The sequence below is a fragment of the Amia ocellicauda genome, chromosome 9 (genome assembly GCF_036373705.1).
Source record: "Amia ocellicauda isolate fAmiCal2 chromosome 9, fAmiCal2.hap1, whole genome shotgun sequence".
Lineage (NCBI taxonomy): Eukaryota > Metazoa > Chordata > Actinopteri > Amiiformes > Amiidae > Amia > Amia ocellicauda.
Genome location: NC_089858.1, coordinates 6,790,507 through 6,818,159, shown reverse-complemented (window position 1 = coordinate 6,818,159; position 27,653 = coordinate 6,790,507). Strand labels below are relative to the sequence as shown.

Below are 27,653 nucleotides of genomic sequence, written 5' to 3'. Positions count from 1 at the left end.
GGGGGGGGGTGGAAAAAAAAAGTCCAATTTCTCTTATTCTTCATAATTGGAATTGCTCCTAAAAAAAAAAAAAAAAAAAAGAAAAGAAATTAAGATTAAGTAAAATCAATGAAACCCTTCAGCTTTTCCCTCGATGGCATCGCGCTGTCCCCGCACAAGCTGTGATTGAGCCATGATGAAATCCAGAAAGACAAAACTGGATGAGCTGCCCCCAGAGGAGACCGCTGATCTGCTTTACAGGATGCTCCGGTATAAACTATTTAAATAGCTGTAAACAGTTTCCCTTTTAAAAAGTGAAGTCTCATACTAAAACACTGTCATAACAGTGAAGGGGAGACGCTCAGGCAGCCAGCGTGGTCCGGCCTCGGGGGGGTGGGGGTGGGTGGGGGGCTGCCGGCCGTGCCTCAGTTCATGGCCCAGTGCTCGCTCAGCTCCAGTGGGCCGGGGCTCCGGATATCGATGGTCGCACGATGCCTTTCGGAGACGGCTTGGATCCAAACCACGACATCTGCAAGAGGGGCAAAAACAAACGCATGTAAAAACAAGTGAACAGAAAACTAATAGAGCAGCACTGCACACCTGCACCAGTCTCCTCGCCCGCGCGCCCTGGCGAGCCCGGAGAGATCCAGCACCGCGATCACAAAACCACAAAACGTCACAATGCAAGCACTAAGGTTTGCTGATTGACACTCTTGGACTGATATGAGCCAGTCCTGAAATGACAACGGTTAGGGGAGAGAAGGGCAAAGTGAACGGAGCACCTTGTATTCCAGCGTCTCCTTCAGCATGTCCTCCTCTTCCCGTGTGAAGTTCAGCAGCACCGACACCGCCTTTATCAGCTGGTACGCCTGCGAGGACACCAGGGGGAGAAATCACCTACTGCTTTCAGACTCTACCCACACGGTGGTGACGGATAAGTCCCTTGAGATGTCAAGACTCCCTCCGCATAAAATGCTAATCCATCACAAAATAGTGTAAATGCTCGGACCCATTTATACATGTGCTGAGCTGAGCAGTTGGGGCTCAAATCCACCTACTCGGGTAATGCATTCAGAGTCCTTACTGCTTCTCCCTGGCATTTTAGCTGACACTTACAGGGACCATCAGGACACATTCCAACCCAGACACACCCAGAACCCACCTGCTGCTCCGGAGAACATCAAGGAAATAAGAAGCTAAATACAAAACTATGCAGGGAAACCAGCTGCCCAACTTGAATTGCATGCATTACATTTTGACAAAATAATAATAATACTGAGAACATGACACGTGTGGGTCCACTTATTGTAATAGGTAGGTCTGGGATTAGAAGGCGGCACTCTTTTGTGTGAGAACAAGACTTTGCTTTTTGTATCAAATGCATAATAATGAATGTAATGATGGAGACCGATTCTGTTCCACAGATCTAACATGCGTTAAAGTCATATTCAGAAACTATGGATTTCTCCCCTGCAGTGTATTTCACAGCTAGACAGGCATAACAATATGTAATCAAAGATATTGGCTCTCTGGCATCCCTATCGGTCTTCAAGTCTGTAATTGGAATCACCGGATAAATTATGATACGATGACGAATTAACAGCGTGTTCTCTGTGCTGTATTATTTACAGACATATTCGGGACACATGCCTATTTTCAAACAGCTTATAACATTACAGGAAATAAGCAAATAAATAAATAATTATGCATTTCTTTATCAAAGGGCGTGGTTTATACTGGAACCAGAGCAATGCACCTGCTGGAGCAAGGGGTTGCATAGCACATAGAAAGTGCCACTGAAGTCCGAGCTGCTAATGAACAATTTGGTTCCATCAGCACAAGAGACTTTTGAAGGCAAGCAGTGCTGGTAGGACTTGGCAATGAGAACAAACTGCAGCATAATGATTCCACCTGAGTTGGCATAAAACGAGAGGAAATCATTGATAAATATGTCTCTGTAGCAAACAGTCCTTATAGCCTTATCATTATCCTGAATTTGAATGAGGTTAACCCTTTTCCATGTTGGCTTTACTTCAAATACCAATCACCTGCAGTGAAAAGAGGAGATTCATTTATTTTGATGATCTTTTATTTTTGTTTCTCAATTTCAAAACAATTTAATGTTTTCAAATAATGTAAAAGAAAGTGAATACATATTTTTAAATACAAAAAAATGTGAATATGAATATTTTAAAACTATTTCATTCCCACATTAAACATCCACACAACTATTAATCTACCTGAGGTCTAAATCCAAAACACAAAGAATCCCACTTGGCTGAACTGCAATTACCATACTGAACCATTACCATATTGTGCCACAAACTAGCAAGTTTTAACCTCCCAGGCCACCATACCTCAGCTTCTCTGGAGGACATGAACTTGAGCACCACATGCTTGAGGTACTCGAAGTTGATCTCCCGTGAGTCATTGAGATCGGAGGTGTTGGTGACGGTGGTGTTGGGGCCGGGCACCGCCGGCGCCTCGGAGCACAGCCTCTCCTTCCCCTCGGTACCCTCCGAGTCCGGTTTCAGTCTCTGCACCACAAGAACACACCCTTAACCTCCGCAGGCCTCCAGTGCGCTCAGTACTGGTAAGACGGGCCCCCATTTGGATCCTTGTTACTCTTGGGAGACTGCACCACATTTTCTTTGCATTTTGTTTGACTTAAAAATCTCTCTCTCTACATCCAAAACACAACAAAGAGCTATCTTCAGTGTCTGGTGTTTGGAAGGCAGAAGCTCAGGACTGGCCTGGTCACCCTACTACCAGGTGCTGCCTGGTCCTTGCTCATGAATACTGTCTGCTCTGTACAGTGCAGGACCCTTCCTCTCCAACTCACCAGCTCCTTCTGCAGCGTCCTCTTCAGCTCCATCAGCCTCTGCTGCAGCTGCTTTATCGTCTGTGAAACAAGATCATTTTAGGGGCACAATTTTCCGATCTGACTGCAGGAGAGGAACAATCTCAAGTCCTACTCTGAGAATTCCAGATCTCTTCTATTGTTTTTCAGTTGCTACTTTGCATTTGTTGAACCACACATGCTTTGTTGTGTTGACTGTTTTTTTGTATGGTTCGTGTTAATAAAACAGGCACCTTTGTCTCAGGATAAGTACTGTGTTTTAGGCTGCAATTCTGATCAAGCCACATACATCTGTTCACTATTATCAGTGCCGCAACTACAAAGCATTAGGAAAATCACTAGCATCGCTACCCTTCGGCCTGCACTGTCTGAAGAAGTCCCAATGAACCCATTTGTGTGAAGCTTGGCTCGGCAATGCAAACAAGACCTGAAGTGATGGCAATCTTTTTTCCGCATGTCTCTCAATAACAACATTGATGGCTGTTTATATGCATTTGCATTATTCAAAAATCAAAACTACACCTCAGAACAATCATTTCCATTCCATAGGTTTTAACAATGTCTCTTTGTTAGCTTTAAACATGCAGAAAATAACACAATGTTATATACAGTCAAATGTTTAGAGGAGAAATTGTTTCTGTGTAGGCCCCAATGTCAAGGCAAGTGAAATGTCCTGCAACGCACACGCACACGTGCACGCACCTTGTTCTTCTCCGATAGCTGCTGCTCCAATTCTCGGTTCATCTTCTGAACGTGCGCCACATCATCCGCTGCCACCGCACCGTTCTGTTCCTTCCCACAACCCCCCGGGGCGTGCAGCCGTTCGGTGAGCGACTCCACCTCCGCTTCGAGATCTGCCACCTGCAGAGCCGACAGACAGCGCATCCTCTGTGTTAGCACTAATGGGAACTCAGATCGATGCAAAAGAAAAATAAACGTGTCTAGGACAATCTTCAACTAGGCCGCTAATTTTTATATGGCAGCCCTTAGTATTTTCGTATATATCAGGATCAGGGGAGCCCCTGTCCAGGCAGCTGGATCTGCTGCGGTTACTTGCCCGTGTCTGGCAGGTGGCCAGTTGCTGGGTCTGACTCAACACCTCCTGTCTCAAGCTGCGGAGCTGCGTCTCCAAGTCGCTCTCCCTTTCCGCGGCGGACCTGCCCAGGCCCTCGATCTCCGTCTGCAACTCGGCCAGTCTGGACCGCGCAGCCTGCAGTTCTGTCAGAGAAAAAACAAGCCCCCAAACACAGTCATAAACACCCTCCGAGTCCAGGCAGCCACAGGAACGTGTGCAATCATCAGAGACCTGCCAAATCCGGAACAAAACGGTGCTGCGATGGATTAAAGTGGACTAGCTGCTTTTGTTGCAGAGGAATCTATACACACGGCAACTTTTGTGCGGTATTGAATGGTGTTCCCATGAGGCTCGGTACAATTGGAGAGGGGAAATGAGTCCGAGGGGAAAATACTACCAGGAAAGGCAGTCTTAGATTATTGACAGGGCCCTGGGAAAGGCAAGGGATTTATGTTTGCTGACTAATTCGGCTAGATTTGGGTAATAAAGTTGTAATTTTGGGTTGGTTTGTTTTTTCAGGGAGATTGTGGTACAGATTAATGTCTCGGTCGCATCAGAAATGAAAGTAGTGTGGGTTCCCTTTCCTTCCCTGCCATCTGTTTATGAATTTATTGATGAATTAAAAAAACAATAATCTGACTAATCCATCTGTGTTTTCGTGATATTAAATGGCCATCACCACAATTGCAATCAAGCTTAACCCTTTAATACATCACTTGAAGATTAGCTTTAGTTATAAGAGGATATTTAATAATCATCAGATTGAATCCTGCATTATGATTTAGTTTCCCTAAAGTGGCTGGAGCAGGTTTTTGGATTGAGAAGCAGGTGAGTGGAGACACTGCGATTCCCCCATGCCTAGGGAGAGATTACAAAACCTCTCTAACTGTTTAGGTAGTCATTAAGAATAAAAACTGCCTTAAAAATTAGGACATATACAAATCTAAAAAAGAACAAGAAAGCCAGCACAGTTGGCAGCCAGCTCAGAGAGTTGAGAGTTAATTAATAATGCAGTTGACATCATAATCAGCACAGTGGGGAGATGCTCTCTTGAAGTGCAAATGTGCTCTGGCAAAGCACACACACAGCAGCATGACTGAAATCCTCTCTCCGTGTTCACAAGAAACCAAGTGACGGGCTGAAGATTTCAGAAAGATCGCATCTGGAAGGAACAAAGGGAAATTCTGCGGCTGTAACCTGTGACTGGAATACAGAGCGGAACCCATTTAGTTCCCTAGCTGTAGCAACGAAACCATCTGCCCCCTCTCCTACGGAAAACGCTATCCAAGTCCAAGTCAGAAATAAACCCGGCTCGGCTCCTTCGCGTCACATTTTAAATGTACTTCGTCATTTAGAACCCGAGGAGAGGGAAAACTTCAAACAAAGAGCTGTGTGAAATGATTTGTTTTAGGCAGAGATCAAATGAAAGACCTGTGTTTTTCAGGAGAGAGGGAAGAGAGCCACCTAGTGGTTCAGAAAAACAAAACAAAACAAAGCACCGGTTTTCCCTCCAGTCCCCCCCTCCGAGTACTGACTTGGCTGCTCAGATCTCCAGGGTTTTGTGGACATGGGTGTAAAGATCTCTTCTCTCACCTTCGCCAAGAGTCTTCAGTTCCTCCTCCCTCTTGGCCAGTTCTCCAGTTGTCTCTGCGATTGACCCCTCTTTGGCATTTAATGTTGATGTCAACTCCACAACCTTGAAGAGAACCACAAATTGGACTTTAAACCCTGAACGGACCCCAGCTCACCGCGCCGTCGCTGGTTTTGTTCACGTCGTTTTCCTTTGTTTGGACAGTTGAGAAGGTTTTTAAGAAGCTGACCCAATGTACCTGTTCCTGCAGTTCCTCTTTCTGTTTCCTGCTTTCTTCCAGAGCCTTTGCAATCTCCACGCTGACCGTCTGCCTGCTGTTCAGTTCAGCCTAAGGGGAAGGCAAAAATATCCACTTCAGTTGTGTGCGAGATGAGTGGAAAAAGACCAAAGGGTATCCAGAGATTGCTGGGTTCAATCTAGGCCGCGTCACACAGCAGACTGACCTGGGGGTCCTGGGGTAGGACTGGCTGGGATCTGAGCCTGACATTGACTCCTGTAGCCAGCAGGGGGCCTGTGAGTTTTAAGGATTACCAGGGAGAGATGAGCCTATTCTGATGCCTTAGCCCTGTTGTGTGGACCATGGGCTTGCAGTGAGAAAAGGATCAGTCTCTCCTTCATTAAGTACATGGTTTGAAGCAGTAAGTAAATATAATTAGATACATAAATAGGCTAAATAGTGGGGTAAAAAACTGAAATCCTAAAAATAAATAAGTTTAACTGAAGCCAGGAGAGAAAAACATTTAAAATCAACAAGACTGCGTTCCTCCAGGAATCCACTATACATAGTTCATCCTCCCACTACCATCAATCACCGCTCAGCAGGAAGAATGAAGAATGAATTTTAAAAGCCTGCGAGATACAAGTGCGGCCAACCTCTCCACCTGCCTGTGGCTATTCTCTGTGGGTGAATAAAAAGGAAAAATATAATGTGGGAGTGGAAGATATGCAACAGCTTGTGAAAGAGAACTGAACTGTAGCCTCCTCAGATGGTGCACGTCCTACACTCCCTCTTGCATTTCCCTCGCCACCTTGTGCGTCAGAAGACAGACTTCCTGCTTCATTACATATATTACAGCAAGTCACACTGAAGACGTGCCCAGAAGAGACATGTTAAAGGAAGCAAAGCCCAAGTGGCTTCCAGCAGTGCGTGAGGAATCGGGGGAGCGCCGAGAATCAGTTTGAATGCTGCTCTGGGGAGGGGAGCCCTCACCTTGGCACACTCCAGCTCTTCCTCCCGTCCCTTCAAAGTGCTCTCCAACTCGCATCTGCTTGCAGTCAGGCTCTCGTTCTCCTGCTCCAGCTGACTCTGGGAAAAGATGAAAGGACACACGGATTAGTCCTCTGAATTTTTAATGGCCTCGCTTGCTTGTTGCATTCCAGACAGGATGGCACACTCTCTCTCATTAGTGAAAAGGCAGAGCGATTGAATTACAGAAAGGTGAGATACCCTAAACCTGGGCGTGCGGGGATGAAACTGGCAAGTCGTTCACCGGGCGGGGGAGGGCATTGGATGCTGTTCTATCACCCCGGGGGGGGCTGAGAGCAGCTCCCTGTTCACATTAAAGCTCACACATGTCTTCAAACACGGCACCAAAGCCATACATTACTATGTCTTCATTGGATAGTTATCCTTTGCTTTGTGATCTTTAGCAGAGGGCGATATCAAACAAAAACATCAAAAACTGCCACCACCAAAGACCAATATGATAGGCCAAGCAGGCCACATTAGATGAAACATGTTTAATCAATCAGAGGAGCTTTGTCATTTGGCTGGCTGGCTCAGGCATGGAGGGTGGGGTGGTGGGAGAGGTCCACAAGCAGAGATACAAGAGAAATGCTTTGGGAGGCTGTCAGTTCCCCCCAAGTCTCCTTCCTAGACACAAGACCAACCCCCAGCCAGCATTTCTGCATCTTGTCTTTTGAAACGCCACAGAAAAAGCAATTTGCAGGCTGATTTTTACACTGAACATTGCAAGGTTGGGTTACTCACTATCCGGTACTGGGCAGTGGTCCTGTCCAACTCCCGGGCCGTCTCCAGGGTACTAATTTGAGCCTCTAGCCGGCCAAGCTTTTCAGCGCTCTGGTGTCGCCCGGCAGAGATCTGCTGCTGAAGTCTGCTGCTCTCAGCCTCGAAATCCGCGTGCTAGAGACGAGACACAGAAACGAGTCAACACCAGCGCCACAAACACACAACTGCCTCGACGGCTTCAGACGTAAGGGGGAGGGAAGCAAAATGATTTTAAGCATTTATTCCTCCCAAAACAAAGTCACAATTCTGTACAGCACGTCTTCAAAACACAGGCACTACTATAGCCTGACTCACGGGCTGGGGAAAAATTATATATACATATGTGCATAAACGCAGATTTAGGAAATACACATACTGTGCTAAAGGTACTCCATTTATAATCACAAGACATTTGTATATGGGGCAGAACATTTTACACATTTAGCACAATTTGCATCTCTGTACTGAAAACATCATCACGTAAATGTTATGTATAACAAAACAAAAAAAACAGAAGCATCTGACAACATATAATAATTAGTGTTCTTAAACTGTAGGTGCTGACAATGATGCTGTTAAAATACCATTAATAAAATTGTTAACTCATTAATTAAAACATTAAAATACATAATTTAAAATATATACACTGCAAATATAATTTTATAAAATAACGGCACTTACCAGTTTCTGGATATGTGCTTCTTTGTCGGATATCTGCTGTTCACTTTTCTTTAACTTCTCCTGATAGTCTTGAACTTGCTGTTCAAGCTTGTTGATCTACACATATTGGAAGGAAGTGAAAATAAACATTACCTATTTAGTATCAGGACAAGCCACTTTTGGTAACACTGTCTCTTCCATTGGCACAGATCCACCAGAAGATGAATTGAAGCACGTAATTTTTGTTTCACACAGCTGGTGTCGGCCGGCAGGACATGAATTTGATCATAAAAGTGCGTCTCATTGTTAATCCCAGATTTAAACACACACATACACACACAGTAGCTTTACATCCGTGGTAGGTGATGGCTGATGGACAAAGCGATGTTATAAAATCCCAGAAAGGAATTAATACAATTGATAGGCAGTTACTTCAAACTTTGCTCATTTAAGAGAATCCTTTGAATGAGAGAACATAAGATTTAATCATTAATAACACACAAATAGACAATTCACCATTACCTGTGCCTCACTTCTTTCTCTGAAGGACCGTGCGGAGTCTGCGTTATATTTCAGCAGCGTCTGGACTTCTGCTACTTTGCTGTTGAGTTTGGATATCTGGAAGATGAAAGCAAGACATCATAAGAGCAGAGCTAGCAAAATAAAAAAACATAGTATAACCATTCTGTTTTCACATTTTTAAGTGATAGTCACAGCAAAATACCTGGAAGAGTCTACAAATTATTGATGTTTTGGCTGGAGCAAGGAAACTTTTGCCTGCTCCATGCTCCAACTTTAAAAAAAAACCTCAAATGAGATGGGAATGTTGGGACGCATTATTTCTGGTTTTGTAGAATTTGACCAGTCTGCATTTTTATGATGTCTATCTTAAACATTTTCCATTTCTAAGTTTTCTGATACAACACAATCCTTCAGAAATTAGAACATTTAATTTTTTCATGTCCACATCTTATAAAAAGGATAGACAAACGGTTATCAAAGCCACTGAACAACCAAGGGTGAAAACCCAGCATTGTACCTGTGTTTCCAGCAGGCTGACGGTGTCACTGTGTTTCGTTCGCGTCTCCAGAAGCTGCGCCCTGGTCTCTTCAACCCTTTGTTCCAAGGCAGACTTCTACAATCACAGAAACAATGCAGAAAAGGTGGCTAATTTACTTACATATCCACAACTTACATGGTTATTCTAACGTTTCAGAGCAAGGAAGGGGTGAGAAGATGTAGCCAAACAGTTCCACATTTATACAATATGATATCCCTTTTCATCCACAATATAACATCCTGGTGACAACCTGACAACCTGCGACGCAGCTCTTCACAAAGCTGTGTGTTCAGCCACAGAAGAGGGCCGCTGCTCAGGCCGTTATTCTCCAGCATTTCTGCCGGTACCTCTTTCAGAAGCTCTTGTAAGTGCTCGTCCTCGGACAGGTTCCCCTCGAGCCGTCTCTCCAGGGACGCCACTCTCTGTTGCAGATGCGTGATCAGCTCGTCCTTCTCTTCTTCAGCGACGGCCACCTGGAGAGGAAAGAGCTCACCATTTTTAAAAAGCCATGCTGCAGCGTTCCCAGGTACAGACTACACTTTACTATTGGGAAAATGTAAAATGTATGCAGCATGCATTATTTCTGGACATTTCCAAGGCCTGGGGTGATGTGCTGGCTAATCTAATACACTGACCTAGAAGTGATATGGTGCGTCCGAACGCTATTTTAAAGCATAACTAGATCCTCCGATGCACAGAGACGTGTGAACGCAAGATACCGTTAACCCACATTTAATTGTATTAGTTTTGATGTGTATTTTGTGAACCTGACAATAATGCAAACTTCCCTGAGGCACAGAACTCGGTGAATGGGTTCTCAAACACAGTGAGCTCATAAAACCCCCAGAGAGATATTACAGGTGAAAAAGGTTACCTTCTGTTTGTGCTGCTCGTGCCGCAGTTTCAAAGAGTCGTGCTCCTCTTGTAGGGAATTTAAACTCTTCTCCAGCACTGATGCAGTGCTTTGAGCCTGAGAATGACAGAAACCCTTATTAGTGCCGTGTATGGAAGATATAAATAGAAAAAAACCTTCAGATAACTAGCATTTCAGCCCAGCATGAGAACAAGCCGAACTGCAGTCACTGAAAACATTACACAACACAGATTTATAAGGACATCGACTTCTGCTGCATTTATTAATTATATCCGGTTTTCTTTTCTGCATTACCCACTTCTTGTTTCCCTTAATTCCTGGGGGATCATTTTCCCATCAAAATATATGTAATATGTAATTTGCGTTTTTGCCTAAAACATTACACAACCTGGGCATGGCCATTCACAACACTGTGCACACCATGACCAATCTGCCAACACCAGCTCTTGGCATAGTGATGTCAGAGTGACAGAGCCACTGAGCTGTGTGGGGGGGGTGGGTTTCAACCTAAACAAAACCCTTTCTCATCGTTAGGTTTGTGAAAGACCTCTCAGACATCTGACCTTCTGGAAATCCTCTGACACTTGCTGAATAACCGTCTGCAAGTCCTGTCCTCTCTTCTCCAGCTCTGTGATCTTCTTCTCAGCTTCCTCCTTTATCTTGAGCAGCTCCTGCCTTAGGGACCCAAAAATATTCCAGTTGATACAATCCATTACAAATCAACCAGCAGATCACCTTACTGTTTCTGATTCGCCCTAAACTTGATAAAGACTACCAAAACACATTTACACAGTAAAACACAGTAGTTCGGGAGTGGGGTTTCAGATTTCTCTGGGTTTCTTTGCCTATATTGATAAGAGATGCTTGGACACTGGCCTTTGTGTGGAAGTCCTCACCTCTCTGTCAGGTTCTCTGTGTTTTGGGTTTCGCACTGCTGGTGCTGCTCCTCCAGCCGTGTCAGTCTCTCTGCAGTCTGTCGCAGCTCCTCCTGGGTCCGATTCAAGTCCAGGCTGTGTTTCTCCAGCTCCCGCTCTCTCTGGCTCAGGACTTCTTCTTTTCTTATCAACTGCAGAACAAACGGCACACACACACGCTTACGGACAGATGGAGGTGGCCTGGCTAGAAAGTCCCAAAGCCCAGGCAGTAGTATAAAGGCAGTTTTCTCCTCCTGTTTTTACAAGTGGCCCTTTTCATGGCATTTACACTGCTCAAAAAAATTAAGGGAACACTTAAATCACACATCGGATCTCAATGAACGAAATATATTAAAGATCAAAATCTTTACTGTACATTGTATAATTCGTTGAGAACAAAATGACGTAACAACGGTAAATGGAAACCAAAATCAACCGATTGAGGGCTGGATTCAAACTCACACCGAAAATCAAAGTAAACAATTGAAATCACAGGCTGTTCCAACTTGCGTGAATTTCATCACAGCAACTCATAATGTGACTCAGTAGTGTGTATGGCCCCCACGTGCCTGTATGCACTCCCGACAACGTCTGGGCATGCTCCTGATGAGACGGCGGATGGTGTCCTGGGGATCTCCTCCCAGACCTGGATAAGGGCATCAGTGACTTGGCGGTGCTGGATGCACCAATACATAACGTCGCAAAGGTTCTCAATTGGATTCAGGTCTGGGGAACGTAAAGGCCAGTCAATGGCATCAATGCCTTCGTCATCCAGGAACTGCCTACACACTCTGGCCACATGAGGCCGGCATTGTCCAGCACCAGGAGGAACCCAGGGCCCACTGCACCAGCGTAAGGTCTGACGATGGGTCTGAGGATTTCATCCCGGTACCTAACAGCTGTCCAGCCCTGTCCAGCTCTGCTCTTGTATCGGCCCGTCTCTTGGTAACTCCTCCATGCTCTTGAGACACAGTAAACCTTCTTGCGACGGCATGTATGGATGTGCCATCCTGGAGGAGCTGGACAACCTGAATGGGCTGCAGGTACCGCCTCATGCTACCAGTAGTGACAAGGACACTAGCAAAATGCAAAACTAGAGAAGAATCAGTCAGGAAGGATAAGGAGAGCGCAATTGTCTGTGACCACCACCTGTAAAACCATTCCCTTTTTGGGGGTTGTCTTGCTGTTGCCTCTCCAGTGCACCTGTTGTCACTTTCATTTGCACCAAATCAGGTGACACTGATTCACAATTGCTTAGGCTTCCTAACTGGACAGACTGATATCCCTGAAGTTTAATTGACTTGGTGTTATACTGTGAAAATTACGTGTTCCCTTAATTTTTTTGAGCAGTGTATTTTGCCAGCCTCCGCACTACCTTAAAGTCTTTCCTGCTATTATCAAGTCTTTCTGGAGACAATGAAACAAGACTGCAGTAGTACTAGTTTACCCAAAACATTAGAATACACACATACAAAGTGGATGTTCCCTTGTTTTAAACCAATAAAAAGAAATGCATAAAACTAAAAAGGGGGTTGTAAATGCTTAAGCAATTGCACAAATGGATGATTTAAAGCAGGCCCAAATGCCTCGTTAACACCGGATTCATTTTGTGTATCAAAACTAAAGAGACTCATTCAAACCACAGAACAAAAACCTCTTAACACGACACTGATGAATAGCTCTCTCTTATGGCTGTCATGTGGACTGCGCTAACGATGTGGCCGCGGCGGAATCTGCCGACAGCAACGTGTTCTATATTCCATTGTTGTACTGCGTTCATGTACAGACTAGAGAGTATTCCTGAACAGATGTTGTAGGTGCATCACAGCCACACAATGGGATGCTGGTCTTTAACGCATCGTTTGGTCACTCAGTAAAAACACAATGGTCAATGTGCATTACCATGTGTTTCACTTTGGCCAGTTCCTGCTGCTGAAAACCTTCTAGTTCATCCAGGTCATCTCTCTTCTGGAAGAGGGTGAGGCTCTGCTCCATCATCTCCTCCAGGCGTGACGCCAGGGCCTCCTTCTCCTGGTGACGGGACAGGGAGTCTGCTCACATACGCAGCCACAGCTAACGGGCTCACAACACACCCCGAGCAGCGCAACACAGCCCGGACTCCACCGAGCAGCGACCGAGAGTCTGGTTTGTGTTGCTTTACTTGTCTGTGGGTCTCTGTCAGACTCCCAGCGAACAATCAATCAACACACACCCTCCGTGAGCAACATATGCTTTTAGCTTTAAACCATTGTGTTGTTCCAGTATCTCATTTTCTAAGGTTTTCTTTTTATTATGATTGATTTTACTGCATACGTTTCACAGATGGAAGCTGCTGTGGTTTGTTCGTTAGACTGACGAGATGCGAGAAAGCCATTAATTGCAGACCATTGCTTTTGCTCCGTGAGGTAATTGATACCGGGCCTGTTTTACACTAAACCTTTCATGCAATTGCTTACTTTCTGCTATACAACCCTTCCCTTTTCCTTTGATTGAATCTGACCTTATTGTTTTAAACATGGGAATCGACACACGTATGTTTTATGGGTTCCTGGTCTAATTTTAGCCATACATAACATTATTAATGCACAATTTAGAGAATAAATGTAGTTAGATTTTAGTAATGGTTAATGATTTAAAGGCAGTTACAACAGCGAAAAAAAAAATGAAGATTCTTCAATGCTTTTGATTGATAATTTGTTATTCCCATATTAGTTCACATAAATTAAATATTAGCTCATGAATGAAAAAAGGGAGAGGGAAAGGCAGACTTTCCTGTAGAAAATGACTGAATACAGGATGTCAGTTACTGCAAAAACAATGGTGCTGCCATTTTAAATCATGTCAAAAGTGGGTGCGGCTTTACCTGCTCCAACCCTGCCACCTTCACTTTCCATTCCTGCAAAACGAAGAAAGCAAGTTAAGAGAAAACAACCAATACATTGCTTTATTATCCCATCTGCCCCTATACATTTGCTTCATTTTGTTAGCTTGGAGTCTGAATGGATTTCTGCAAGCGTTGCATGATCATGCTTCCTAGAATTGAATCTAAATGATTGAGCATAAACCTCTTCCAACACATTGTAACAAAACCTACCTTTAGTGTGATACCTGTACTGTAAACTTAAATGGAAATAAAGTGGACTCCTTTAAGCTCCCTTGTTTCTTAATAGCCTAATAGGGTTTATCATATCAAATACTGACGCATACCTCAGTTGAATTGCTTCTTATCTAGTAAAGTTATTACCTGATCCTTCTTCTCGAGGGCCAGAGCCATTCCTTCGGCCATCTTCGCTCGGCTGGCCTGGTAGCTCTCATTCTGATCCTGCAATTTCCTCATGGATGCTGAGTACACACACATACAAAAAAAAAAACAGGGGCTGCATTACACTTTTCTTTGTAAAGTACACAGCAAGCAGCCTGACTAGCTGAAGGCCTCCTCTCCAGAGGAATTCACAGGCTCGGCATATCCTCACAACACAGAAAGGCAACAGAATAATGATATCGATCGGTAGGTCAAATGATAAAAATAGAACAGAGTAGCACAAGGAGCATAGACCCTCCTCCCAAGAGTCACTTCCTGATATTCCAGACTTACTCTGCCTCTCTTTATTCAGAGATGTTGAGAATGTAGAGTCTTCCGGGTGTATCAGAGACCCCTTATCCTCCCCCCAATATATATTATACATACATATATACAGCTCTGGAAAAAATTAAGAGACCACTGCAAATTTTACTTTATCAGCATCTCTACATGTATGGCAGCCATTCCATTCAATTCATATTTGTATTTGTAATTTGGGAGAAATGTTGTCAGTAGTTTATAGAATAAAACAAAAATGTTCATTTTACCCAAACACATACCTATAAATAGTAAAACCAGAGAAACTGTTAATTTTGCAGTGGTCTCTATGTTTTCCAGAGCTGTGCATCTCCTCGGTTTAGGCACCATGAAAGCATACAGGTATGGACTGTTTTTCCTACGATTCAAATCAAATGATCAAATCAATTAGTCTGCTCATTTTAGACCCAAAATTTGATCTGGACATGTTATCGAATTAAGAATTAATGATCTTCAAGCAAGGGGTATCTACCATGACTATACCATGTAACCACTGACATGCTTGTTACACAAAAGCTGGGTTTGAAAGAAAAGGCCACAGAACACTTGACGGTCATTTGCCAAGAGATAACCCTTATAAAAGCTTACCATGGTTAATCTGGATGATCAATTTGCAGTTTACCATGTTCATGCTTATAATATGCATTTACTTTGCCACTCCGTTATTCCCCATCATGCATTTCCATTCATCTCTAGGTTTCAACATGCATTCCCCATGATATTGCTGAGCTTTACTACACTTTTACTGTGCAGGGCATACCACTGTAAAGTTTTATAAGGGTTGCAGAAAAAAAGACAAATATGCTCAGCAAAGATATTTCTGTGGCTGCGCTTTCAATTAAGGCACTGGCTGCTGGTATCCCATGAGTCATTGCAAAAAACAATCACCCACTGATTCTGCGACGACCATCCCCACACAGGGTGACCGAAGGCCGTGGTCATTAAAAGCAGACAAACAAATGACAGAAAAAGGGTGGGGGGGGGAAAGGGAAAGAAGGTAAAAAAATAAAACAGTAACAGGAGGAGGAAAATAAAGGTACGTACAATCCTGGTGTTTTTCTAACGCAATTTCGAGCTTCTCCTTCGTCTTCTGCAAAAGCCGAAGCTGCTCAGCGTAGTCTAGTGGGTGGGAGGAGGTAGGGACACACACACACACCGGAAGGGAACAGCAAACACAAAACAAAACAAAAAACACACACAAAAAACAGAACAACAAAGGATAAACATGAGTGGAGAAATGGAAATGATTTTCTGAAATGAGAAAACCATCCCAGTTAAGGTGGTGCCAGGGGGTCTGCTTTCCATTAACCTGTGCATGGGTAACCTGTTTGGAATGACTTGAGGCACAGCCGGCACACTCCGACTGACCTGCATGCCTTCAAAGCCACCTGCTTGTTTTTGCACTGCAAGCCCAGTATGCCTGCTGCCCATCTATTACATTAATAGGAACATTTGATGCAGATGGAACAACCAAGACTCTGAACCTGCAGCTACCAGAGAAGCCACCAGGGGTCGCTCAAATATGTCCACCTTCCTTGGTGACACTCAGCCAATTGCGTTCGGCCCTTATTATCGGTCAATGCCAATAGTGGTACATAAATGTGTCATAAATCTCAGGAAACTTAATGAAACTCAGCAGCATATCTATGTGAGCATGCGCTTCACAAAAGTGCCCTCCGCAATTGCTTTTTTTTTGCAGGGGGCGGAAAATGGGAAAATCACAGGGATACATTAAGCACAATGGAAAGCAGAAGTAAGGACTGTGATTGTGATTAACACCATGGGGGTTATCCTGTAATTTCCATTTCTTCAGACATATTTCAGGTGCATTGATCTTTTAAGATGATGCACTATAGAATAATTGTATATGTGCACTGTTTATTATATATAGGTGTGTGAATGTATGTATATATATGTAGATATGTACTCTTTACATAAAGGACACACAATGAGAGTGACATTTGCATGACCAGCTATAAACTGAATTACATGTCTTCACTTACAATAACAAACAAAACACTGAAGAAAAAGAAAGGACAAAACACCTACCAGATTTTATTAAGACTTGACGATGAAGGCCCAAAGATGGCCCAGTCAACTCAATTGTGTTGTAAAGACTTCAAACTTGGGAAATGTAAACATTCCTAACAACTCTTAAAATATGCACGGTTGTGCGTTGGGGTGGGGCGGGGGAAACTAACAAAAAAAGGGTATTTGTAGAAAATGCAAAGGACAACGTGGATGCACAGAGTGTTCTGCTTTTTTAAGGTGCTTATAATGTAATTTAAACACAGTGTTATTCTGGCAACCTTTATGAAGCGATTCTGCACTGAGGGCCAACATTTACAGTAGTTCTTACCAGATAACTTGGCCTCCAGTTTGCGTATCTGGTCGTTCCTCCTGAGGAGCTGTGAGGAGAGGTCATCTCTGGAGCTGCTTCCATCAGAGGCCTAGAAAACATTTTTTTTTATATAATTTATGGTTTATTAAACACTCAACTTAACCTAGAAACTTGCTGATGTCAAAAGGCAGGGGTTAAGTTGAGTACTTCCTATTAAAAGCAATGAAACTGCATTTTGTTATGCTCCTGCAATTACCAAGATTTAGCAGCTTAATATTTGTTGATTTAAAAATGCATCGAAGATAGGAGTATAGGGAACCCTGTTCTGTATGTTCTGTATACATTCATAAGACACAAAATGTCAGCCATCTTGGTGCTAAAGCAATGTCTGAGTAGGCTGTATGTTTCTGTAAGGTTGTTTGGGGACTACTCTATTCCTTCTGCACCTTCAACAGAGACATCAATAGACAGGTCAGATGAACTTGAAATTCCCAGGAAGAATCAACCACTTTGTTATACAGTGGTCATGGACAGAAAGAAGAAGAATAAAAATAAAATAAAAAAAGAAGTGTTGCCAAGACCTGCTCATCTTGGGGGGGGATGGGGGGTTTGACCCTTTACCAACAAAATATTGCTTAAGGCAATTATTTTAACCGTGTTGTGAGCACCGTTACAGGGAAACAGATGTGTGATGCGTCACCATGCAGTGAAAAACACTGGATTAAAATTACAAAGTTATTCAAAAGTCATGAAGCAACCCACAAGCAAACCACTGGGGAAGACTGTCCTGTGTCGATTCTCCGGCTTTCTCTTCTATCCTGCCCTGGAGCCCGTTACTGAATTAGGATCAGAAATACAGTAACAGCTGTCTAGACTCAGCTAAAATAAAACAAAGCAAACCCAAAACAAAAAAGCATCTCAACATCAAAGTTAGAAAACTGACGTCTGCTGTCGACTCATCACTTCCTTCATCCCATTAAGCTAGCTCAGAAATATTGTAATGTTTAAAATGGATGTTCTGAATACAGAATGAAAATCTGGCTCAAACATCCTTTAACATTGAAACAGCAATCTCCAAGGGCTTTATTGTTTTTCTGTTCACAATAGCACATATTTCTATATGACGGAAGGTTTCATAGGATCTCTGCTGGATATGTAGAGTCTTGCCTTTGAAATTGAGCAACCCACCCGCCTACATACAACACAGTTTTCATCTGATCCCTTTAGTTCTTAGCATCGTGTCAATTCTGTAACGCATATTTTAAGTTTTGCACATTTCAGTACTGTATATCCCTGGCAGTTACACCCAGAGAGCATGGCACTAATGGCCACAAAGTGCGACTAACAGAACCACTAATCCACCCAATCCACCCACCACAGTGTTTGTGGGAGCGTTCGCTTAGAATCACGGATCAGAGCTTGAGGACTATACGTCATTATGGCAGGTTTGGGTTTGTTTTTAGGCTGATAATGGCCGGCGTCCTAGTCATCGATTCTGTGGCAGAGGTGCCAGACTGCAACGATCTCAGAGAAAGGGCTTGGCTGTGACTTTACAGGGTTTTGGAGGACACACGAGTAAATTCACCTATTTATGATAAACACAATAAGGTACAACTGTGTCGCAAAATGCCAGTGCTCTTAAGCAGCGATGTTTGTTTTCACACCCAACTAGGTCATCACATGATGATAAACACTGACATGACCTAAAATAAGACAGCAGTATTGTCCTGAAAGGGAAGTAATGTAGACAAATTCATTGGCATGAGCATTGGTCATGCTCTCATTTTTCTTTTATGTTGTTCTGGGTAAACGAGGGGCAAGGGTTTTCCTATGCGATAGTGTGACATTTTCTTCTCTTTCTCAGATTGTTTTGAATTCAAAGATTTAATCCTAATCTTATTTCAAATTTAAGAAAAATTAGCACAAATGTTAAAAACGAGAGGAGGCCATTTGTTGGCCCATGTTACTAATTTCTTATTGATCCAGATCAGCAGCTTGTATATGCAGGTTTTTTTTAGCCAGACACAGAGACTGTGTGTAAAGACACCTATTTTTAGAGCCAATCACCCACAATTTATTTCCACTTGTGGCCTCAGGTCTGCTCTCATTGTTGAGTTTACAGTAGACCATTGTGTTGAATTTGCTTAGATCCCTCATTAATCTCATTTGTTTGTTCCTTTAGGACCACACTTTACAAAACAAAAATTTAAAAAAAATCTATCAGGCCTTATTCAGCTCTCCTCCACTACTTAATTATATAATTTCTTTCTGTAAGCTGCAATCCTCTTTTTTTTGGCAGAGGACACATCTGTTGTACATTGCACGTTTGAACTTTTGTATGCCATCAAACATGGGTTAACCACCAAATTGTGGTCTCTATTTTGCAATTTTTTTTCTTTTACAGATACACTGCAGCAATACAGACATACACAGACATCTTGAGAGCATTCTGTTAGATCTGGTTTGTAATTCAGTATAAAAGGAAAATAAAGCTTACACCAATTGCTCATGATAGCTGTTGACAACATCTACAAGCAAAAAGATCATCCACGCTCCGTAGAGCAATAATGTCAGTGCTTAGAACTCCCTGGGCTCCTAATTACATTGGAGAATGAGGAACACTTACAGACAAAGGCTTTAAGTGTTGGCCTAACTGAGTCAGTAACAGCTGCATTAGCATTAGTATCCAGGCATCAGCATTTTCTTACATCATCCAAGACACGATTGAATCTCACAGCTCCAGAAGCTAGTTCATTCATCGGCTTTGCAAGTTTTCCATTCTTAAGTGCTGGGTTCACACTTAAATACGACCGCAGGCAAAGTCAGCGTGTGGTGGTTTGCCAGATAGAAGGCCTAGACTACGTGGAAGAATAGGTTTTGCAGAATCTAATTTCCATTTGGACCCACACTGTGATATTGAATGTCCTTACTTGGGTAACTAAAGGTTTACCTTGAAAACTAAACCAGAGCCCAATTAAGACAATACAGCAGTGGTCTCCAGCCGTGGTCCTGGAGAACCCCAGTCCACTTGATCTTTTAGGTAAATTAAAACAACTCAACCGAGGGATTTCTTGATTCAAGAGGCTGAAGGTGTTCAGATGATTGCTCCAATGGTTTCTAAAGGACTGCATTTACCACACAACCTGCTTCATTGTTTTGAATTAAATACTTTCAGGTGTTAAAAAATTGGTGATAGAAGGCTGATCTCCAAAACCTGCTGGATAGGGGCTCTCCAGGACCAGGTTTGGAGACCACTGGAATACAGAGTAGTCCGTAGAAAGACGAGTCAAGCATCTTCTCACTGTCTGTGCCCCATCAAATCCTGGTACCACTCTACCAGGGTAGCATCAACCACGTTTCCACTAGCCATGTTCAGGTGCACCTCCGCGTGGTCAGACTGTAACCGGGCACCTAAAATTTGCTTACAGCACATCCACTCACATTGTCGTGAGGTACACCTGCCCTGGGATGTGAATTACATGAAAGGTCAAAATGCATCCTGGAATTTAGTGTTTAAAACAGGAAGCTGAAATACCTTAAACATTAAAGTGCAATACACTTTGGACTGAAACGTTTTTACGATATCTAACAGATAGTCGTATAGGGTGACCAGATATTCAAAAGCAGAAACAGGGACATACTGAATTATATAACAAATTACAACACTTAAAAATATGATAGTATTTGTTAGAAAATTAAGTGTTGATTTTGAGGTATCTGCAATTTAGTTTTTTTTAGCAGCTCTTTTAAAACATAAATAAATGTGTATTACTTCTCCCAGTCACAACCTATACATGTAGTTTTTTCAGAACAACTCACAAATGTATATATAAATACGGCTACAACACTCTGGGATCCATAACTTACTCAAACAGTTTTTCACAAAATCGGTATTAGCTTTTTTCCCTGTATAACCTACATAAACTTAATCAATGTCAGCAAATAAATTAAATCAAACTTCAATAACATTCGCAGCATCAACTTTTATTTTGTGTGGGATTTGTTTACAAAAGACCAGGTAATTAATGGATCATGCAATAGTTGTATTAATCACTACGTCAAGGTAGAGATGTATTTCTACAGTTGGTAAAGCATCTATACTGGGATTACCATTATGGTAGTAGTAGTATATATATAGTTCGCAGTAATGAAGGTTTACAAATAATTAAAATATTTTCTTAAAAAAAAAAAAAAAAAGTGTAAACAGTGTAAACAGGGGGAAAGCTAAAAACTGGGATATTTAAACTATTTTGAGATAATTTACATGACATTGGGACATTTAATTTAATGCCAGGACATATGGTCATCATAGTCTTTCATGTTTGCCTGTATTTATACCAAAAAGTGAATATTTTGTCACGGCACACTGTATTGCAGTCCTCTATCCAGCAGGATTTTTTGTGATCTTTATAACCTCTTAAATGTCTCACTGCTCCAAGCAATTGATCCTGTGTGGCACTTTCCATTGTATATTAATAACCGCTGAAATGTAATCATCTTCCCAAGGTAAACGCACATATTCCTTCTTGTGAAAAGTCTTGCATCGAGAGCAGCCGCCATTACTGTACTTAGTTTTTGGTCTGATCTCTATTACAAAGCATATAGTTCAACCAGAACGGTGGTGAATTAACTGAATACATCAAAGTCCTATTTCCTAGGCATTGAATTAAGATTTCTCCAGTAGAGAATCAGTGATTAGGATCCTTCAATATCACGTTCATCAGTAAAGAAACACAAACAGGTTGTAGTTACTGATGATTTGACGAGTCCCTTGCTTTTGATTAAGAGAAATGCCAGAGAGAGAACTGAGGTCACAACTATAAGTTTATGTTGAGGACTTGCTCCCCAGTCATAGTAATCTTAAATTGCATTGTTCTTCATTTTAACTTTTGCTGTTAGGTGGTAACAGTGAGACGGACTAACAGGAAGAACAGAAACTAATGACTTCACTAATTGTGTGCTTTGCTTGAAGGCTTCACCTCCATTTGTGAATAGAAAGTCTCAAATGCCATATTTAATCACAGTAACGCCTACTGCAAAACAGGCTGGAAGCTTGTTCATCCATAGTTTTCAGAGAATAAACACTCCACCATTGGGCGAGAGACGCTTTGAATGGGAATGCATGAAACGGCACCACCTTAGCCAAAAGAACAGGTTTTACGGAGGACTCTGACAGTTTTAGAGAAAAACAGCCGAGATGATAGAGGAGACAAACGTCACTATTTTGGCAGATCTAAAATTAGAACGTGTTTAAAAGACACATTCCAACCCAAACAGGAGACATTCTGCACAAAGTTCAGGTGATCTTTCTTAGGTTCAGTCTGACTGTCCCATACTATGTAAATGATTGACATTTTCACTCAACACAGACATGACCTTGCTCACTTTGTCCACCCGTAGTTGACACTCAACACCTGAGTTACATGCTCTGTGAACATTTGACCAGCACAGCACAACAGTTTCCCATTTCAACACTGTCACCATTTTCAACCAGATCAAGATTCTCTGTTTCAATCAGGCCAGTGTTTTATCTAATATTCTATTGATTATGCAGAATGTGGAATCGTTTTTGGAGCAGATTACTATGAAAATAAATAGTTGTCGAGTATCACACTGCCAGGGCAAGGCAAGTCAAGGAGAACATTTTTGCATATTCATATATTTTTAATAAAATAAAATATATATGCAGTCCATTTATTTATCAAATGCATGTCCAGCAGCCATTTTAAATCTCATCTCTTGCAAGTGGAACATTTTTTGTCACTTAAAAGCTCTGGGATTTCTTAGAGAAAATGTATATTATCTGATAACACATCTCCAAATTCTTCGTACAAGCAAATCAAAACATGTATTGATCACATTTTAGGAATCCTTCTCACCGAAGCAACTTTTCCCCCTCAACAGAAGACAAAGCCACACTGAGTTTTTACATATCTCAATCTTAAAACACAAGGTAAACCCAGATCTCACAGTTGAACAGGATTGTCTGTCCCAATTCTGTCAGAAACTATGATTTCTTTTGGAGCTCTTTTAGAAAATCTGAGCTTTTACAGAACCGTATTCTGAAGACCTAGACCTAGATTTATTTTTTCAATTTGATGAAATGGATTAACAACATTCAGGCATTAAAAAAAAGTTATATATACATGTGAATGGAATTAAACAACATACAAACAAGGAGCCTCTGCTTCCACAGATTCATCTGAAAATGTGTTTTACTGACTTTCTTGGTCAGCACGTCACCAGTCAAGTATATTTCCACAAGATATGCCGAGTCATTTTCCTTTAAAGAGATCACTCATTTCCAGCTGTCATAATTCACATGACTTTTCGGCTTCATTAAATGGCTTGGTCTGACTGGGTGTTTTCATCGAAAGTTTTAAATAGTGTTTAGTTGGAGGGGGGTCACCCCACACTTAAACTGTCAGGGTAAAGCTCAGGGGTCAGAGGTCACAATCATAACATCCTCATTTAGAACTGACAGAGTAAAGGCAAAAACTACACCAGAAGTTTATTTTTTGTTGTTGTTGGCCATACAATTTTAAATCACTGAAGGGAGTAACGATTTACAAAAAAATGTAGCAAACATTACAGCTGAGGTAAGTGCTTTAGTGTGAGCATTTATGTTAGAACCCCTGACAAGCCCAGCTTGTTCTGAAATATAATGTACGTTACACATCATGACATAAGTAACGTATCACAAACATTACTGTTTGTGAAGTGCACGGAAATCAGATGATCAATAAGAAAAACACTGTCACAAAGTGGTATATAACTCAGTTGCTGCTGTAGTGATTTCCTGCCCCAGTATACATACATTCCTCATTGTGCCAGACAGAGATTAAACTTAGTTACTATACTCAATGACATATAGTTCTTTATCAATTAATTCCAGCAGTACTTTTTGTCATTTCAAAACTAAATTTACAGACTAAACATACTGAATATAACATAGCAATTTAGATCTTCCAATTACATCACAATTATCAAGGGAATAAATCATTGTCATAGTCATTTTTCTACTTGTGCTGTGTTTTGTATCTGTTGTTTCAGTGTGATTTGCCAATTTAAATACTCATTCTAGCCATGAACACTTAAACAAATTAAATAAAAATGAAGATTGTACAATGCTCTTGCTAGTGTATGCAAGCACAACATACATATGCCCTGGAAAAGGGTGTCTGCCAAGAAATAAATAATAATAATGTTGATTGTGAATACTTCAAAACAGCAGTCCAGTCCATAAATTGTAAATTTGACAAGAGATACAAAAACAAATAGGGAGCGCGCACCAGAATGGTGATTTAATGGTGACGATTGGTCAGCTAGCTACTAATTTTACAAAACTGGTCTGCAGATAATGTTCATTTGAAAAAGCTGCTTTTAAGCTCATGACTGACATTTTTCAATTGTCTTTATTTATAGTGCAGATCAGCAAAGAACAAATTAATATATTCCACTAGAAAATCCTCTTTAATAAGACTGGTTATGACTTAGCTCTTATTGTGTACAGAGGATGCAGAAACCTTACATTGTAATAATTAATGAAAGGTATTTAATTTGCTTGAAATACAAACAGGCATACAGAGAAGTTAAATTGTGTTATTCACTGTAGTCATATACCGAACAGTAATACACTGAACAGTCTTTCATGTCGGGGGAAATTAAGTTTTGCAGTTAATAGGAAACACAAGGAAGACGTGGCATACTGAACAAACTTTAAATCAAGTTGATTCTTTAAACAATGCCACATAAAGTTTAAAACACCACAGATAAAAACCTAAACAAATAAAGTCTGGTCAGCAAAGACTGACTTCATCTTTCACGATGATAACATGACATGGTTTATACAACTGTAATAAAAAAAAAAAAAAACAGGAAAATAATAATCAGCAAACAAGACCAATTAACAGGAAATACCAAACTACTGCAAAACAGAAAATACATTAACCAGACACCTGACCAACCCAACACAACACTAAACAAACTATTGGACAGGCCTCCAAAACAGATCCAACTTTCATTCTCATAGCCCATGTCAATTTTCCATGATTAAGTGTACAAGAGCTCAGATATGAAATACATGTGCAGATACATCCGTCTGAAGGAGACTTCCTGTGAATTCAGTCCCTCACAAACAGTATTACAGCGCACCTCTGAGACAGCACAAAGCAGCTCAACTTCTCCAGACCACAGACACAGTGGAGAAGTGAGTAACTTCGGTAGTCTCGACATAAACAAGCACTTGTAGATATCAGCGGACTAGCAGAACGCCACAAAAGAGATACTTACAAAGTCATCTCCAGAGTCTGCCCCCACAGAGGTGATGGATTCCTTGCTGATGGAGCGGGGGATGCGGCCCCCTGTCCGAGGAGCGGTGGCAGCCTCTTCAGCGATCTTTTTCTTCAGTTTGGCGAACATCCTGGAAGTCCCAGATTGAGCCTCTTCTATAGATGCCCCCACTCCCCCCTGCCAGGTAACTCAGCGTCTCAGGATCAAGGCTCGGCCTGAGGAGTACGGCAAACCCCAATCGCAGTCTGTCCAACGGCAGTGCAGGCAATCATGGCCCCCTGCACAAAACACACAGGTATATGAGCCACTCTCACAGTGTGGTGGAAGATCACAGTCATACAGGGCGTTCATTTTACAGGCAAAACATAATAGTGTTGTTTTTAAATATATAGGGGCTGTTAAGCATGTCTTTGCAGCCAGCCACTGACAATTGTTTCTCTCTTATTCGATGCACACAGCTCAGTCCATATCAGTCGATAGTTGAGTGTCAAAAAGAAAATTGTGATCTGCAAAAACATGTGTATCAGTGACTTTTTGAAAATTAAAATACGGTCACATCCCTATGATTGAAGCAAAAGGAAAGTGCAAATGACAATATGTGCAACAAACATAATCATTTATTCTTTCCACCCCAAGTGAAACAGTGTTCTGGGCAATAAAAGTGTAGAGAGTCTTGTGATTTTAAGCTAGCCATTCACTTACACCTGACTATTGTGCAGAGGATTGGCACAATTCAACACAAACCTCCTGGTACGCACTGCAAACGAAGCACCAACTGAGAGAGACTTTAGACACTGAATGGAGCAGTTCACTGATATCTTTGTGTTGTATGGCAGTAGCCAAATATGTCATGCCAAGGTTAAACAACCTGCCTAACTTGTATGAAAATACTTGGGGTAAATCCACAGCTGACAAAACTGTATCTGTGTTGTGTTGATGGAAAAACCATAGGCAAGGAGAGAGAAGAAAAACAGTGAGGCTTTGTTCAAGTGAATATTAACTGAAACAAAAATATGAAAAGACAAACAAATAAATGAGACAAATATGTGTGTGTGTGTGTGTGTGTGTGTGATAGCTGATGGTAATTTGAGTATATTTAAATTAGGCTATTCTGTTGATTTTAACACTTATCGCATTACATATATGCACATATTGCGCTAATAAAACATGTAAATCCTTTACAGAATGTGCATTACACTCCAATACAACAATCACCTGGAGGTAAAAACACAAATAAGTCCCAGGTTTCAAAAGGCAACCAATAACTGTCCTTTAGACGCTGGAAATATGGACAATATGCTCCAGTTCCCTTTACTGACTTTTTGATTTATTTTATAGCAGTCACTTGAATGAATCCGCTTTCACTTTTGAAGAGCAAACAGTGAAGTGAAAGAAACGCGCAGTACCGCACTGCTCACTCACAACTCACAAGTTACTCACAGAACCCGACCAGCGGACTGACGGACAGGCACACCCAGCCAATCGCCGGCCTGGGACTGCACCAGTGGGCGGGTGTTACAATAGAAACTAATGGCAGAAAAGGCCTAACAGCTGATCGGCTCCAGCAAGGCATCCACGGCCTGAGTTATCCCACAGTATCGCTACAGCGAGAGGCAAAGGGCAACTCTGCAGTGCACCGGCAGCAGAACAGCGGATTTCAACACCGTCCTCTGATACAGCTCATTCTCTGGACCGAAACGGGGTTATAATGGTCCCTGTATCCGACAGCAGCAACACCTGACTAAATCAATTGTAGTAGAACAATTAACATGCACACCCAGACAAGCCTATTTCATTGCCAAGTATACGATGACAGGTGCAAATTCAACACAGGTTTAGCGCCGAGTCGCATTGCACTTTCCATGCCAGTTTAAAACATCCTTAATTGCCGTCTCTGTCCAATTAGCGGCTCTAACAGAATGCCAATTTCAGTGCGCGACTTATTTAATACACACTTTTTGTGACGTCAGCGCTGCCCACAGCCAGCACACACTGCCGCCGCAGCCCCGGTCCAGCGCTAAACCCGGCGCAACTTCTGTCAATGAGAACAAGACTGGGGCAGATCCGTGCGCCGGGGCCATTAAAACAGCCGCACTCGGGCAGCAGAGCCTCCGTTAAAAAGACATCCTGAGCCCGAACAACAAACAAGAAAGCTGGTTCTCTGGCAAGGGGATGGGAGCTCGGGTCGGAATAATGTTGATCAACACAATTACCTTATTAACTCCGAAAACAAAGTGCATTATGGTAGCCGGAATCCATTCTTTTGATTCCCTGAAATAAATAATCAATGCTGGATTTAAAGGTATAATTATTTTCTCTCTCTCTCTCTAACTTCTCTCCTGTGCCTCCGGTCGGTGTATGTGGCTGATGACGTCACCGA

At 42.1% G+C, this 27,653-nt stretch overlaps 1 protein-coding gene across 3 annotated transcripts; it reads right to left on the bottom strand.

Annotated features, from left to right (window-relative positions):
* Positions 1-10: 10 nt before the first annotated feature.
* On the bottom strand, positions 11-27,653 carry golga1 (golgin A1). 3 transcript variants are annotated; one of them, XM_066712886.1, is made up of 24 exons: positions 27,487-27,653; positions 25,274-25,551; positions 17,000-17,090; positions 15,685-15,759; positions 14,266-14,363; positions 13,885-13,917; positions 12,924-13,052; positions 11,004-11,173; positions 10,671-10,782; positions 10,108-10,203; positions 9,581-9,706; positions 9,213-9,308; positions 8,696-8,791; positions 8,195-8,290; positions 7,496-7,648; positions 6,716-6,811; positions 5,744-5,833; positions 5,508-5,610; positions 3,897-4,057; positions 3,542-3,700; positions 2,822-2,881; positions 2,337-2,516; positions 762-848; positions 11-508 (listed from the first exon to the last, which is right to left on the bottom strand). In XM_066712886.1, the coding sequence occupies exons 2-24, from the start codon at positions 25,400-25,402 to the stop codon at positions 428-430; spliced, it is 2,517 nt and encodes an 838-aa protein (XP_066568983.1). In that variant the 5' UTR covers positions 25,403-25,551; positions 27,487-27,653; the 3' UTR covers positions 11-427. The 3 variants fall into 3 exon arrangements, with proteins under 3 accessions (XP_066568983.1, XP_066568985.1, XP_066568984.1); XM_066712888.1 differs by lacking the exon at positions 12,924-13,052; XM_066712887.1 differs by lacking the exon at positions 15,685-15,759.

Bases quoted from the DNA above. Each gene is read 5' to 3' on its own strand.
- golga1 (XM_066712886.1), bottom strand. From the start codon at position 25,402: ATGTTCGCCAAACTGAAGAAAAAGATCGCTGAAGAGGCTGCCACCGCT. The intron at 15,760-16,999 runs GTAAGAACTACT...CCCACCCACTAG, and splicing joins ACTGGAGGCCAAGTTATCTG to ACTACGCTGAGCAGCTTCGG. The intron at 10,783-11,003 runs GTGAGGACTTCC...TGGGTCCCTAAG, and splicing joins ACAGAGAACCTGACAGAGAG to GCAGGAGCTGCTCAAGATAA.